Consider the following 14,595-nt stretch of genomic DNA (forward strand, 5'->3'; position numbering starts at 1 on the left):
TTATGCTGCCCAAGCTGGTCTCAAACACTTGGACTCAAGCGATCCTCCTGTCTCAGCCTCCCAAAGTGGTGGGATTACAAGTGAGAGCATGACACCCAGCCAGGAGAGGGTTATACACAGCACTATTCATGGGGAAATTCATCACATCAGCCTGTGCTTTCATGCACTATACTCACCCATTATGTATCACTTTACTATTTCTTAAGTGTTCACAGTAATAAGAATCATATGGCTAACATTTATTAAACTTTATTAAATCACCAGACCCTGTACTAAGGATGCTTTTAGCATTAGCTCAATCCTCCCAGTGACCATGAGGTTAGGGCTATTATTATCCTCATTTCATAAAAGACAAAATAGACTTAGAAAAATGAAGTCACTTGCCCAAGGTCACGCAGCTAGCCCAATCTTGATCCCTGATCTTTCTGAATCCAGAAACTGCTCTCTTCGGTTAAAAATTTCTATTAAACCTAGCACAAATCTTCTTGCATGTAAGAGGACTGTCACAACTGAAAAATGGGCTGAAGAACTGAGGCCTCTCTGTTTGCACATCTCTTTCTGACATCCCTACCATTCTGTGCCCCACCCTCTCCACCAGTCCTGCCTCAATCATGTTGAGTTGATAGATCTATTCTGCAAACAAGTCTTCCGAAAGGAAAATCAAAACCCAAGTGTCTACTTGAATGTAACCAGAGAGCAGCCTATTTCAGTGTTTAAGATGCTGGAATAAAGGCAGCTGTGTTTACCTCCACACAGGCACTTGCTGATGTGGGAGGGCTGGCTTTATTCAACTTGGGACATCCAGGTCACATTCAGTCCCTGGGAGATACTTCACATCCTCAGTTATAATCTGCGTCTCTGATGTGAAAGCCTATCTCCATCCTCAGGCCTTCTCTAATATAGTGTGGCTAGAATACCAGGTACAGAAAAATGGGGAAGAAAGCTCTGATTTTTTTTTTTTTTTTTAAGCTTTGGCTTACTCTGGGCTCAATTTATATCTGGGCAAATAGTTTCAAACCTCAACCATATGTAGTTCCCACTAGTCTGAAAAATCACTCAAGACACAGAGGACATCTAGTAGCCCTAACTCCAACACTGGAAAGGAGGGCTGGGGGAGTGTCATGCTCCTCAGGATGGGTGTTAGTCACAGAATATGATAAGAGATGGGCTCACAGAGACCTCAGGAAAGGAACGATGGCAGAAAAAAAGATCAGCTTAATCCCTCTGCCAGCATAAGACCTCTCTTTCTGACACTACAATATTGCCCAAAGAACAAAGGTGTTGCTATGCATCCCCCCAAAATTTATATGTCAAAGCCTTAACCCCCAATTTGATGGGATTTGGAGATGGGCCTTTGAGAGATACTTGGGGTTACATGAGGTCATGAGAGTAGGGCTCACATGACTAGTGTCCTTATAAGGGACATCAGAGAGTGAGCTCTCCCCATCGAATGCAAAAGAGGTCATGTGTACACAAAGTACACATCTGCAAGCCAGGAAGAGGGCCATCACCAGGAATGGAAATGACCATCACCTTGATCTTGGACTTCCCAGCCTCCAGAACATCAAGAAATACATTTTTGTTATTTAAGTCATCCAGTCTATGTATTTGTTATGGCAGCCCCAGCAGACTACTAGAAGTATCTAAGTCAGAAAGGAGTTCAAATCGTTATGCCACTGCTCATTGCTGTGTGACTTTGGACAAGTTATTTTATTTCTCTAATACATGATTTTCTCATTTATCAACTACTCATAACAAAGGGCTGTGGGGAGAGTTGAATGTGTTGATGTAGGAGGAAGGTACCTAGCATTTTTTGGGGACTCAACACCCCGAAGCAGCAATACCTCCCCAATGCATGCAACGACTAGTATCATAAAAGGGCAGCTTCTTGGCCATATTCAGTCCACAGATGTGTTTTGTTTGGCCTGCACCAATGTTTGGGGAAATTTGGATTTACCAACATTTAAAAGTCAGAAAATTTCACATAAACATCTCAATTTCCAGTTCTTCTGGAAAAATAAGAGATGTATCACAGGGCCTGTGTTCTGCCAGGGTAATCCTCTTTCGACAGAGGACAAGATCTCACCGCCCGGCACCCACACCAGCTTCACCCATTCAGAAGACCTGCTTGGTACCTGAAGTCTTTTGAGTTAGCAGCCCCTGGGCTACCTGGGCTAGTGAAATCTGGCTTGGCCTGTACTTATCCCAGCTGTCCACAAACAGAGCTTTTAAGTACAATTTCAGGATCAGCCTCCCAAAGTGAAGAACAATTAGCACATTCCTGAGTCACTGTTTTATTTATTTATACTTGTATTGTGAACTAAAGAACCTCATGGAAAGGCCAGAATTTTAGTCCTTGGAGAAAAATGAAGCTTGGCAATGTGGGGGTTGGCTGACCCAGATTTGCCCCTGTCACTCAACTTCTTGGGGCCTCAGTTTCCTCCTTTGTAAAATGAGGCCTTGGGCTAGATATCCTTTGTCTTTTTCCATATTTATATAAGATGTGAAATTCAAGAACATGGATGGAAATTTAATACAATTCTAAAGACTTTAATGAAAGTAGAGCTCTTAAAACACCCCATTGACCTTAAGGCAGGCCTTAACTAACTGTAAACAGGACCAGAACAATGGACTTGTTTATTGTTCTGCCCACTCCAGGGTTGGGTCTTTAGCCTTGAAGTTCTGCACTTAACATATCCAGAAACAAATGAATGCCAGGGCCTGAAAAGACCTGATGGAGGCCAGGCGCCGTGGCTCATGCCTGTAATCCCAGCACTTTGGAAGGCCAAGGTGGGTGGATCACGAGGTCAGCAGTTCAAGACCAGCCTGGCCAAGATGGTGAAACCTCATCTCTACTAAAAATACTAAAATGAGCCGGGCATGGTTGCAGGCGCCTGTGATCCCAGCTCCGGAGGCTGAGGCAGAGAACTGCTTGATCCCAGGAGGCGGGGGCTGCAGTGAGCCAAGATGGCGCCACTGCACTCCAGCCTGGGCAACAGAGCAAGACCCCATTTCAAAAGAAAAAAAAAAAAAAAAAAAAGACCTGATGGATCAATCTTCTATCCCTAGAAGATCCTGGTGCTCTGAGCCCTGCCTGACTTGCTGCTCTCATTTCACCAAAACACAGACCTAACTGCACAACTACCCAACTTTAGGTGCTCTACGCACGTGGATGGGCCGCCTTTTGGTTCCTTGCTCACTGCAACCACAGGAACTTTGCATGCGCAGTTTTTACCAACTGGAGGCCTCTTCACCTAGGTAATATCCGTGGATGTTTCAGATCACAGCAGCAGCATCACATCCACCCTTCCTGGCCTCCTTGACAAAAATCAATCATTCTAACATATGCTTTCATCACATCAGCTGTGTTGGAGTAGCTGTCTTAGTTGCATTGTTACATTTCACATGTGTGGCTAGTTGACTCATGATTCCCTTCCCAATGAATATAAATTCCAGGAGGGCAGGGTCCATGTCTGTCTTTGGTCCTTGTTGTCTCTCCAGTGCCTGGCCAACAGAGACGCACTGAAATGTTTGCTGGTAAGACACTTAGTAAAAGGAAGAACAGCGATAAAGCCCCAAGCAGTCTGGTTCCAACAACCAAGCTGAATTGCCTATTATGGTGCCTAATGGTTAGGAGGGGCACAATAAATGCTTGCAGAATAAATGACACCTGCCATCTATCAACCCTCTACCCCTTCCCCCACAAAACACACTACATACTGAACAAATGATTCTCTCTGGATCAGAAGTCTAGACAGATACAGGTCTCAGAACGCAACAGCCACGAAAGCAGCGTAGCTGACAGAAGAAGCAATAAGAGCCAAGCAGGGGGGGAAAAAAAAAAAAAAACCCTTAAGGCTCCTAAGGGGGTAGCCCCTCTGCCCCTGCTCAGGCTTATACAGGAAAATGGCACCAAGTCTGGCCTGCCACATACCTGATGTTTTCGTTCAGAGCATAGAGTTCGTTGCTTTGCAAGCCGCCCCCTTTGAAAACGTTGATCACAGCAGTCTGAACGCTACAGGAAAAGAGAATAACCCCCGGTTAGAGAATCTCTCTTCTTGGGCCATTTCAATAGCACCTCAGGGCTGAAGGTGGGTGGAGTGACCAGGAAGCTCATAGCACAAACCTGGTCACACTCTCCATCCATCCTCCATTTCCTCCTCAGTGTCCTTGGAGAGAAAGGAAGACGGAAGCCGAAAGGACTCAAAAGCAGCCCCCGCTTTCTTGCAAGCCGGCAGGTCTTCCTCCCTCACCTCGCTGGCGGCCCTGCTGGTGCAGCCACAGTCAAGCGCAGGCAGTGGGATCTGACTGCAGGAAACTGCATGGGCCTGTGAGATTCCAAATGACATTTCCTGCAAGCAGAAGCTGACCCATGCCTGGGGTTCTTTCATAGCCACTGTCTTCACAGGGAAGCTTGGTGGCCTTGAACTAACATGAACCAGTAATTCCTTTCCTTTTTAACAGCACTTTCCTTGGAAGAATTTCCCGCAGGCCAGCCTTACAGGCCCCTCATATTTCCACTCCTGTAAGGTGTACCCGCAGCAGAGTCAGTCCCTTGAGAGGCCGTATCAGGGCTTACTCCACAGCCTCTAGGACGACAGCCCAGTGTTTCAGCAAAGGAGCTGCTTACAATCTTGTCTGTATTAAGGGCCCTGGCCTTTTCTTTAAAGAACAGGGATCCATTTAACACCAAAACATTTTGGAACCCCCTCTCTCCATCCCTATCATCAGAGTCGTGCTTTCTGTGTCCATTCATTGAAAATATCCATAATGGGTTGGGCACGGTGGCTTACGCCTGTAATCCCAGCACTTTGGGAGGCAGAGGCAGGCGGATCACTTGAGGTCAGGAGTTCGAGACCAGCCTAGCCAACAGGTGAAACCCCGTCTCTACTAAAAATACAAAATCAGTCAGGTGTGGTGGCGTGCACCTGTAAAGCCAGCTACTCAGGAGGCTGAGGCAGGAGAATCGCTTGAACCTGGGAGGCAGAGGTTGCAGTGAGCCAAGATCACACCACTGCACTCCAGCCTGGGTGACAGAGCAAGACTGTCTCAAGAAAAGAAAAAACAAAAAAAAAGAAAAGAGAAAAGATCCATAATGAGCCAAACTATAAAGAATTCAGTCATGCTTCAAAATAATGATGCATTTAATTTCTCCAAACAGTATCTATAAAGATTTGAAAAACAGTAGCCCACAAGCATATAAGACATAGTGCTGATTCAGTCTGCTCAATTCTTGGTGCACAAAAGGTTGGCTAGACACCTGACAAAACTCTGTGCCTCCTCTTCTAAGCACCTGTGGCTCACAGGTCTTCATAATCTTTGGTTTATGCCACTCATTTAATTTTTCACAGACGTGTTTTATCTTCCCAAGTAGGAAGTGGGAAGTAGGTTACTTAAGGTTACTTATAGAAGCCCACTCTCGGATATGCTGACAGTTTCAGGTGTGACTAATGAGCATGACTAGTGACTGTAATTCCAGTACAACTGTCCCAGTCTGGTAAACTGACTCTGACAGGCCAGAGGCTCTCAGCGGTCTATTTTCTGGCCACTGAAACAAAGAAAGCTAACAGACACACTGGATGTAAAAAAACCTTCCTCTCTTGGCCAGGTGTGGTAGCTCACACCTATAATCCCAGCGCTTTGGAAGGCTGAGGTGGGAGTGATCCCTTGAGGCCAGGAGTTCAAGGGCAGCCTGGGCAGTATAGTGAGACCCCAGCCCTTAAAAAAAAAAAAGTTTTTTTAATTAGCTCGGTGTGATGGCATGTGCCTGTTGTCCCAGTTACTCGGGAAGCTGAGGCAGGAGGATCGCTCGAGCCCAGAAGTTTGAGGCTGCAGTGAACTATAATTGCACCACTGCACTCCAGCCTGGGTGTCAGAGTGAGACCCTGTCTCTAAAAAAAAGGAAAAAAAAAAGAAAATTTGCTCTCGTCATCATTTACCCCCATCATCACGACCTTCCCAGAATCAGCAGAAGCTCAGTCAGCCCCTGGATGCCTCCCTCCCTGCCATGGCCCTTGGCAGCCCTCCACCCCACATCCTGCGGCCTCCTTCACCTGTTCCAGGCTGAGCTGGAGCTCAGCTGCAGAGCCTGCCGAGTCGCTTGGAATCGGGGAAGGTCGCTGAGCACAGGGGAGCTCATGAAGCGCGGTCTAGGCCTGCGGAAGGAGCCCATCTTGTGGAACTCGCCGGGCAGAATGGGAGCGAAGCCACGGGTCATAAGTCCTGGTGACAGTTCAGCTTCACCTCTAGGAGCAGGAGGTTCTGAATGCCCTCGGAAAGGGCTTTTCCAAGGGCTGCCTTCAGGTGCTCAGGCTTTCTTAAAACCACAAACGTAGCCAACACCTGAAAAGAGAGGGCAGCTTTTATTGAGAACTCCTGGCCTGAGAACACCTCTTAGAGGAAGTTGGCTGGGACTTTCCAGCCTAACTACCCCCAAAACAACTGTGGTACCCAGAAATAGCATCTATTCCCTTGCAGGTTCCCATTCACAAGTTGGTACAGATCTCTTTTTCGTTGTAACAGTGTGGTCACCCTCAAGTGGGAAGACAGTGACAATGGGGCCAGGCTAAGGCCAGTCCTGCAGAAAAATGATTTCTAAGCTGTGCTAGACTCTGGTTCTAATATGCACCCATCAGTTTGGGCACTGCCTGGGTTTCTGTGGCCCATGATGTTGTGCAGTAAGAGATAGATTTTTTTTAAATGTCTCAAGGAGGACACAAGAGCTCCTCATCCTGGCATTGATGACCTTCCATGATACACCCTTACCATGCCAGTCTGAATGTATTGCTCAGTTTTTGTCAAAGTATCAGTGTCTCTTCACTCAGGCGCATCTCACCTTCCCTTACCTGCTATTCCTTCACTCATTTCAACAGGACACACTCACTGAATGTTTGCTATTTATTAACCACTGTGAGTTGCAGAACATCCAAAGATTTCTAAGACCAAATCCCTGCCCTCAGGGTACTCAGTCTATGGAGAAGATAACTATCTTTTCAAGTATTCACTCATGCAATTAATATTTATTGAGCAGCTACTATGCACAGGCACTCAGGCACTGGGAGCTATAAGCTGGCTCCAGAGGCCATGGTGCCCTGCCCCATGGAGCTCACAACCGGCAGGCACTCTTCTATGTCATGCCTGATCCTTCCACCACACTTTTGCTCATACCAACTGCTCCTCTTACCCAGAATTCTCTTCCTTTTTCCCTCTGCTTATTTAAACCCAACTCACCCTGCAGGGTTGGGTTCAACGACACCGTCCCCTTGTAGCAGTCGCTGGGAGACTTCGCGGCTTCACAGTTAAAGGCAGTGGCTTCAGGTTTGAGTCTTAACTTGGCCACTCCCAAGTTGTGTGACTTTGGACACACTGAGTCTAAAGTCCTCAGCTGTTACTAATGCCCACTTTCCAGGACTGGAGAGACGAAATGAGATCACGTGACATGGCCGGCAGACTGGCACAGCCATGGGCCTCAAGGACTGGCTATTTCCATTCGGATGAATTTCTTTCTTTCCTCGACACCTTTGGACCTGTAATTTCAGTCTCTTATTCTTTAGTGACTCTAAAGTCTAAATGAATGACTTAAAAGGTGAGTATTAGAGTTCAGCAGAGTGAAGGACAAAAGGAAACACCACGAATCTCATAGTCACTTTTTACTTAGGGGTTTAGTAGGTTTAGCCCAGAAGTATGTTCACTGACATCTCTCTCACCAGCTAAGTCTGCTATGTCCCAAAAACTAATGATGCAAGAAAAAGATATTCTAGCCTTAAGTCAACCTTCAGGTTGCCAGGGGAGAAGGTTTTTGCAACCCCAGCTGGTTAGCATTTGAAGAAGGGGGAACCGAAGTCTCAACTCCAAATCAAACATGCTGTTGTGGTCAGAAGAGTGAGTTAGGCCACTCAGATGGGCACGGAGGCAAGCCATCGAGAGGGCACGGGAGGTGTTAGCAGCTGTCTGCAGGCAACAGGCATCGCAACAAGGAACTTGTGATACGAAGAGGCAGAAAAGAAATGACTTGTCCTGTCTCTTAACTTTTTTCTTTTAAGGAAAAAGCAGACTTATGTCCTGTTTTTCTGTACAGTCTTTGCCCCTTCACCCCCTGCTCAGAATGAGTTCAACAGTTTCGTTAAACTTTATTAACAAAAGAAGCATAACAGGCCTGTCAAGTTTCAGAAGGCCTCAGCAGCTTCATAAATGCCACTGCCACTTGGAAAGATCTATATAAACCAACAAATGAGATGATGAAGAAAGCAAGCCACAGAAGGTCCTTCCGTATCCTTAAACTGGCTAGCTTTGGGATTTAACTCACCCAGTAAAGGTCACACTACAAAGACAGGATCCATTTCGCTGCCCTTCTTCAAATGGGCCTGCTAACTGCAATTCACCTGTGTAATTACAGGATATTAACTCCCTTTATGAGGATCTTAAACGAGTTAATGGAGCTGCCTCTCATTCCATGGCACTGGTACAGGGAAGTAGAAAAGTGAGCAGAATGGATCGTTCCAGGTGTTTACCCACCACCTTCCTGCCGAAACACCCACTTCTCCAGGAAACTGTAAGACACTGAGGATTGCAGGCTGGCTCCTGTACCCATCCACTTCTCAGTTAGTGTCCCCAGGCCGCCTAGTCCAGCAAAGCGCCAGGGCAGCTCCATCCACACACTCAGCCCCTCTTAAATAAGGGTCACTTTCAGCCTACGACTGTGGCTCCCGCGGACTCATAAACTGCAGAGTCACACACAACGAGTTGCCACTGACTCATTTTTCTCCTCCCGAATCCACCACTCTCAATGCTGACAGTTGAAGAGAATGTGAAGCTGTCTTTGTCTCCACCATTCCTACTTCTGGGCAGAGCCAAGAGACCTCCCCAGAGCAGCACAGGGAGGAAGGAGGAGGGAGCATTGACAAGAGTGCCCTAAAGGGAAATGATACACCCTGGGTTCACCTGCTACAGCGCTGGCCCCACCGGCGCAGGCCTGTCCTGACCTAAATCTGACAAGTCAGAAAATGACAGAACAGACGGGCCCTCGGAGTGGGGCCAGTCCAGGTCCCATCCACAGATGACAAAGGTATAGCAAAGAAACAAAGAAACTCATCCAAGGTACTCGAGGCAGGAGGAGAGCTAGGACTGTGAGAGCTGTTCCCCGACACCTGTTTGAGCATGTTCCCCAGCTCCCACCTAGGCCAATCTGCAAACTCCTTGAAGACAGACATAGGGCTTCATTCACCTCTGCATCCTCAAGACTAAGCTCACTGCTTAGCCTGTAATCCCAGCACTTTGGGAGGCTGAGGTGGGTGGATCACCTGAGGTCGGGAGTTCGAGACCAGCCTGACCAACATGGAGAAACCCTATCTCTACTAAAAATACAAAATGAGCGGGACATGGGGGAGCACGCCTATAATCCCAGCGACTCAAGGAGCTGAGGCAGGAGAATCGCTTGAACCTGGGAGGCGGAGATTGCAGTGATCCGAGATCGTGCCATTGCACTCCAGCCTGGACAACAAGAGCAAAACTCATCAAAAAAGAAAAGAAAGGGGAGGAGAGGGGAGGGGAAGGGAAGGGATGGGAGAGGAGAGGAGAGGAGAGGAGAGGAGAGGAGAGGAGAGGAGAGGAGAGGAGAGGAGAGGAAGGGACGAGAGAGGAGAGGAGAGGAGAGGACAGGACAGGAGAGGAGAGGAGAGGAAGGGAGAGGAGAGGAGAGGAAGGGAGAGGAGAGGAGAGGGGAGGGGAGGAGAGGGGAGGGGAGGGGAGGGGAGGAGAGGGGAGGGGAGGGGAGGGGAGGGGAGAGAAGAAAAGAGATGAAGGAAGATATAAGAATTAAGAAGACATTGGCTAGGCCGGGCACAGTCGCTCTCATCTGTAATCCCAGCACTTTAAGAGGCCAAGGCAGGCGGATCACCTGAGGTCAGGAGTTCGAGACCAGCCTGGCCAATATGGCAAAACCCTGTCTCTACTAAAGGTACAAAAATTAGCTGGGCATGGTGGTCTGTGCCTGTAGTCCCAGCTGCTCAGGAGGCTGAGGCAGGAGAATAGCTTGAACCTGAGAGGCAGAGGTTGCAGTCAGCCAAGATCGCACCACTGCACTCCAACCGGGGCGACAGAGCAAGGCTTCAATCTCTCTCGGAAAAGAAAAAAAAAAAAACAAAAAAGGCATCGGCTGCCTGGCTGCCATGAAGCCAAGCATTGTCTCAATACATAAACTTCCTCAACCCTCACAAAATACCACTTGAGCTGGGCACAGTGGCTCATGCCTGTTATCCCAGCACTTTGGGAGGCCAAAGTGGGCAGATCACAAGGTCAGGAGTTTGGAAATCAGCCTGACCAACATGATGAAACCCCGTCTCGATTAAAAATACAAACATTAGCCGCTGTGGTGGTGCACCTATAATCCTAGCTACTCCGGAGGCTGAGGCAGGAGAATAGCTTGAACCCAGGAGGCAGAGGTTGCAGTGAGCCGAGATCGTGCCACTGCACTCCAGCCTGGGCGACAGAGCAAGACTCCATCTCAGAAAAGAACAAAACAAAACAAAACAAAACACTTGAACATCAGAGAAGTTAAGTAACCTACCCAAAGTCACACAGCTAGTGAGTGACAGATCATTGACTGGTGCCTCATTCCCTAGCCCACTCCCACTTTTCCATGCTACCAAACTCAGTCAGAAAACCAGAATTGAAGCCACTAAGTTAGGAACCAAATTTCATATCAAAAGTTCAATCTCATGCCCCTGAGATAAATAAACTGGCATAAGGAACTCTATGACCATACTTGATGGGGCAAGAGGAGTGGTGAGAAAGGATGAAGGAGAAAGCACAGCTGCCTTAGACACCCACTCCCTACTAGCTGTGTAACCTTGATCAAGTTACTCGACCTCTCTGAGTCTCAAATTCCTCCCACATGAAATGACCCTGAGTGACTGCCTGAGGGTTGGAGGAGGATTAAGTGAGTAAATATTTGTCAAGCGCTTAGAACTGTACCTGGCAAATAAGTGCTACCTAAGAGCTCGTTCAATAAATAAAATCATGTTGTTGCAGTTATTCCTAAACTGCCAAGCTGTGACAGAAGTAGGGATACAACAGCAGCTCCCTCTGCTTCTGGTAACCCAGTGGCATCTGGAAATACTCCACTGAGGAGCAGACAAGTCCTCTGAGCCCCCATCCCCATCACAGTACACCCAGGCTTGCCTCCTTAGCCCTTTGATAACTCATGACGTTATTTACTGATCCTACACCTCTCTGTAGCAAGTTCCTCAGTTTGAAAGTGTTTTTCCACCCACAGTTGTGCTTCTAAGTCTTACCTCAATCCTGTAAGGCAGATGGAGCAGACAGTCTGTCACAAATTAGAAAACTGAAGCCTGAGCAGGTGCCTGACTCGGCCAAGGCTGGATAGCTGTCAGGTCAGGGACTCAGCCCCAGCCGGGAGCCTCCCAGCCTCACACCTGGCTCACTGTTAAGCCTGCCAGGAGATTCCTTTTATCTTTTTTCCTATATATTTCAAAATATTCTCATTATGAAACATGCTTTAAGAGTTTATACACACACAAACATATATTTTAAATAATAATAGTAGACCAGGCATAGTGGCCCACGCCTATAATCCCAGCACTTCGGGAAGCTGAGGCAGGAGGATTGCTTGAGCCCAGGAGGGTGAGACCAGCCTGGGCAATGTAGTGAGATCCTGTCTGTACAAAAAATAAAAATAAAAATGAATTGTTCAGCGATGGTAGTGTTTGCCCGTATTCTTAGCTACTCAGCAGGCTAATTGCTTGAGCCCAGGAGTTCGAGGTTACAGTGAGCTGTGATCTTGTCACTGCACTCCACCCTAGGCAACAGAGCAAAACCCTGCTTCTATTTTTTAAAAAAAATGAATAAATAAATAATGATAATAAACTAGTACCTACTTAAGAAATAGAATGTTACCTTGGAAACTCTATGTGCCCCTATTTTTCTGATAATAGCATACTTGGTCATATATTACAAAAAACATAAGAATTCACATAACTCTATAACATACATAGTGAAAGGCCTCTTTCTAGCCACTTAGTATAAAGCAGCGCTATCCTGTAGAACTTCGAGATGACACAAATGTTCTGTATTTGTGCTGCCCAATATGGTAGCCACTAGCCATATATGGCCATTGAGAACTTGAAATGTGGCTAGTGCAAGTGAGGAACTGAATTTTAATTGCATTGAATTTTTAATAGCTGTACACATGTGTACACACACATTCTTGTTAATATGCTAATAAGAATGAGTAATGTTTTTCTTTCCTTTCAATAACACGTCATGGCCATCTTCCCATATCACTACATATTGATCTACCTTATTATGTTTAATGGTAGCTTGACTATTCCATTTAGGAGGTATTACGTTTTATTTAACTAGTCCCCTATGGGTAGATATTTAGGGAGTTTCCCCTTTTTTTGTTACTGTAAAGAATGAGCGTATCTGTGGGTCTTAGGGATGACATGACCACGTTTGTAAGGTGCCTTCTCAGCAGTGGAACTTCTGAATCAAAGGGCCCAGAAAGTCTTGCTATGACCCACCCCTACCAGAGCCTAGAAATAGCATTGCAGAAAAGATGTTGAGAAGTATAATGCTTATAGCTCTGAAGGATGTACAGCCACAAGTGTGTATCACTCAAGAGCTTTGGGGGCAGATAAACCCTAGAATCAGTGGTCACTTTGCCATTCGCTCACTGTGGTAGGCAGAAAAACATCTCCCGACCCCCTACAAAGATACAGTCACTTCTCACCAAAACTTGTGGATATTATCTTATATGGCAAAAGATGCGATTCAGGTAAGAATTTTGAGAAGAGAAGCTGGTCCTGGATTACCCAGGTGGACCATAAACACAATCACATGTGTCCTTATAAAGGGGATGCAGAAGGTACTAGGGACAGAAGAGGAGAAGACACAGACACACATAAAGAAGAAGGTGATGTGGAGACAGAGGCAGAGACTGGAGTAATGCAGTCACCAGGAGCTGAAAGAGAAAAGAAGCAGATTCCCCCCTACAGGGAGTACAGCCCTGACCCACTTTAATTCTGCACTTATGGCCTCAAGAACCATGAAAGAATATATTTCTGTTGTTTGAAGCCATGAAAGCTGTGGTCATTTATTATAGCAGCCACAAAAAACCAATACACTCACAGTATGACCTTGGATACCTCTGAGCTGCAGTTTCTACATCTCAAAAGTGGGAAAAGGAAGAGTTACCTTGGAGAGTTGTGGTGACCAGAAAGATTGTCTATGAAATACTTTGCATGGTTCCTGGAACTGTACAGGTGCTACACACAGGTGCAGTGGAGGCTGGGAGAAAAGTCACCCGAGACAGGCTGGTGTCACCACTTCCTGTGGAGCACTGAGCAGGTGATTTAGGATTTGCAAGATATTGGATGAGATGACTCAAGTAGGACTTAGAATGCTCCTTGAACATAGCAAGTGCTTGATAAATGCTACCTATGGTTTATTGTATTGCCTCCATTACTGTGACCCCTGTATTAGCCTGTTCAAACTGCTATTACAAAATACAGCAGCCTGCATGGCTTACACAACAGAAATTTGTTTTCTTGCAGTTCTAGAGGCTAGAAGTCCATGATCAAGGTGTCAGCAGGGTTGATTTCCTTTGAGGTCTCTCTCCTTGGTTTACAGATGGCTGCCTTGTAGCCATGCCCTCACATGGTCTTTCCTCTGTGCACTCATGCCCTTGATGTTTCTCTTTATGTCCAAATTGCCTCTTCTAGGACACACACACAAAAATGGAAAGACATTCCATGTTCACTGATTGAAAGAATCAATAGTATTAAAATGTCCATACTATCTAAAGCAGTCTACAGATTGAATGCAATCCCAATCAAAATACTAATGACATTCTTCACAGAAATAGAAAAAAAAAATCCTAAAATTTATATTAAACCAAGAAAGACCCAGAATTGCCAAGATCTTCCAGAGCAAAAAGAACAAAACTGGAGGAATCACACTACCTGACTTCAAATTATACTACAGAGCTGTAGTAACCAAAACAGCATGGTACTGGCATAAAAAACAGACACACGGATTAATGGAGCAGAATAGAGAACCCAGAAACAAATCCACACATTTATAGTAAACTCATTTTTGACAAAGGTGCCAAGAACATACACTGAGGAAACAACAGTCTCTTTAATAAATGGTGCTGGGAAAACTGGATATTCATATGCAGAAGAATGAAACTAGACCCCTATCTTATATATAAAAATCAAATCAAAATGGGTTAAAGACTTAAACCTAAGACTTTATACTATGAAACTGCTAAAAGAAAGCATTAGGGAAACTCTCCAGGACATTGGACTGGGCAAAGATTTCTTGAGTAATACCCCACAAGCACAGGAAACCAAAGCAAAAATGAACAAATGAGATCACATTGATTTAAAAAGCTTCTGCCCAGCAAAAGATACAAATCCACAAAGTGAAGAGACAACCCACAGAATGGGAGAAAATATTTGCAAACTATCCTTCTGACAAGGGATTAATAACCAGAACATATAAGAAGCTCAAACAACTCTATAGGAAACAAATATAATAATCTGATTTTAAAATGGGCAAAATACCTGAATAGAC

At 45.9% G+C, this 14,595-nt stretch overlaps 1 protein-coding gene across 15 annotated transcripts in view; it reads right to left on the reverse strand.

The window, feature by feature from the left end:
• The window catches only part of PRR5L (proline rich 5 like), a 175,160-nt gene that overhangs the window by 62,552 nt on the left and 98,013 nt on the right, over window positions 1–14,595 (reverse strand). For 10 of the 15 annotated variants that reach the window (XM_077961075.1, XM_015114477.3, XM_077961073.1 and 7 more), the window contains 2 exon segments: window positions 6,054–6,342; window positions 3,935–4,015 (listed from right to left, as the gene is read on the reverse strand). In XM_077961075.1, coding sequence (XP_077817201.1) covers window positions 3,935–4,015; window positions 6,054–6,217 — 245 coding nt within the window. In that variant the 5' untranslated portion in view covers window positions 6,218–6,342. 15 annotated transcript variants of the gene reach the window in all.

The sequence above is a fragment of the Macaca mulatta genome, chromosome 14 (assembly GCF_049350105.2).
Source record: "Macaca mulatta isolate MMU2019108-1 chromosome 14, T2T-MMU8v2.0, whole genome shotgun sequence".
NCBI classification, from domain to species: Eukaryota; Metazoa; Chordata; class Mammalia; order Primates; family Cercopithecidae; genus Macaca; species Macaca mulatta.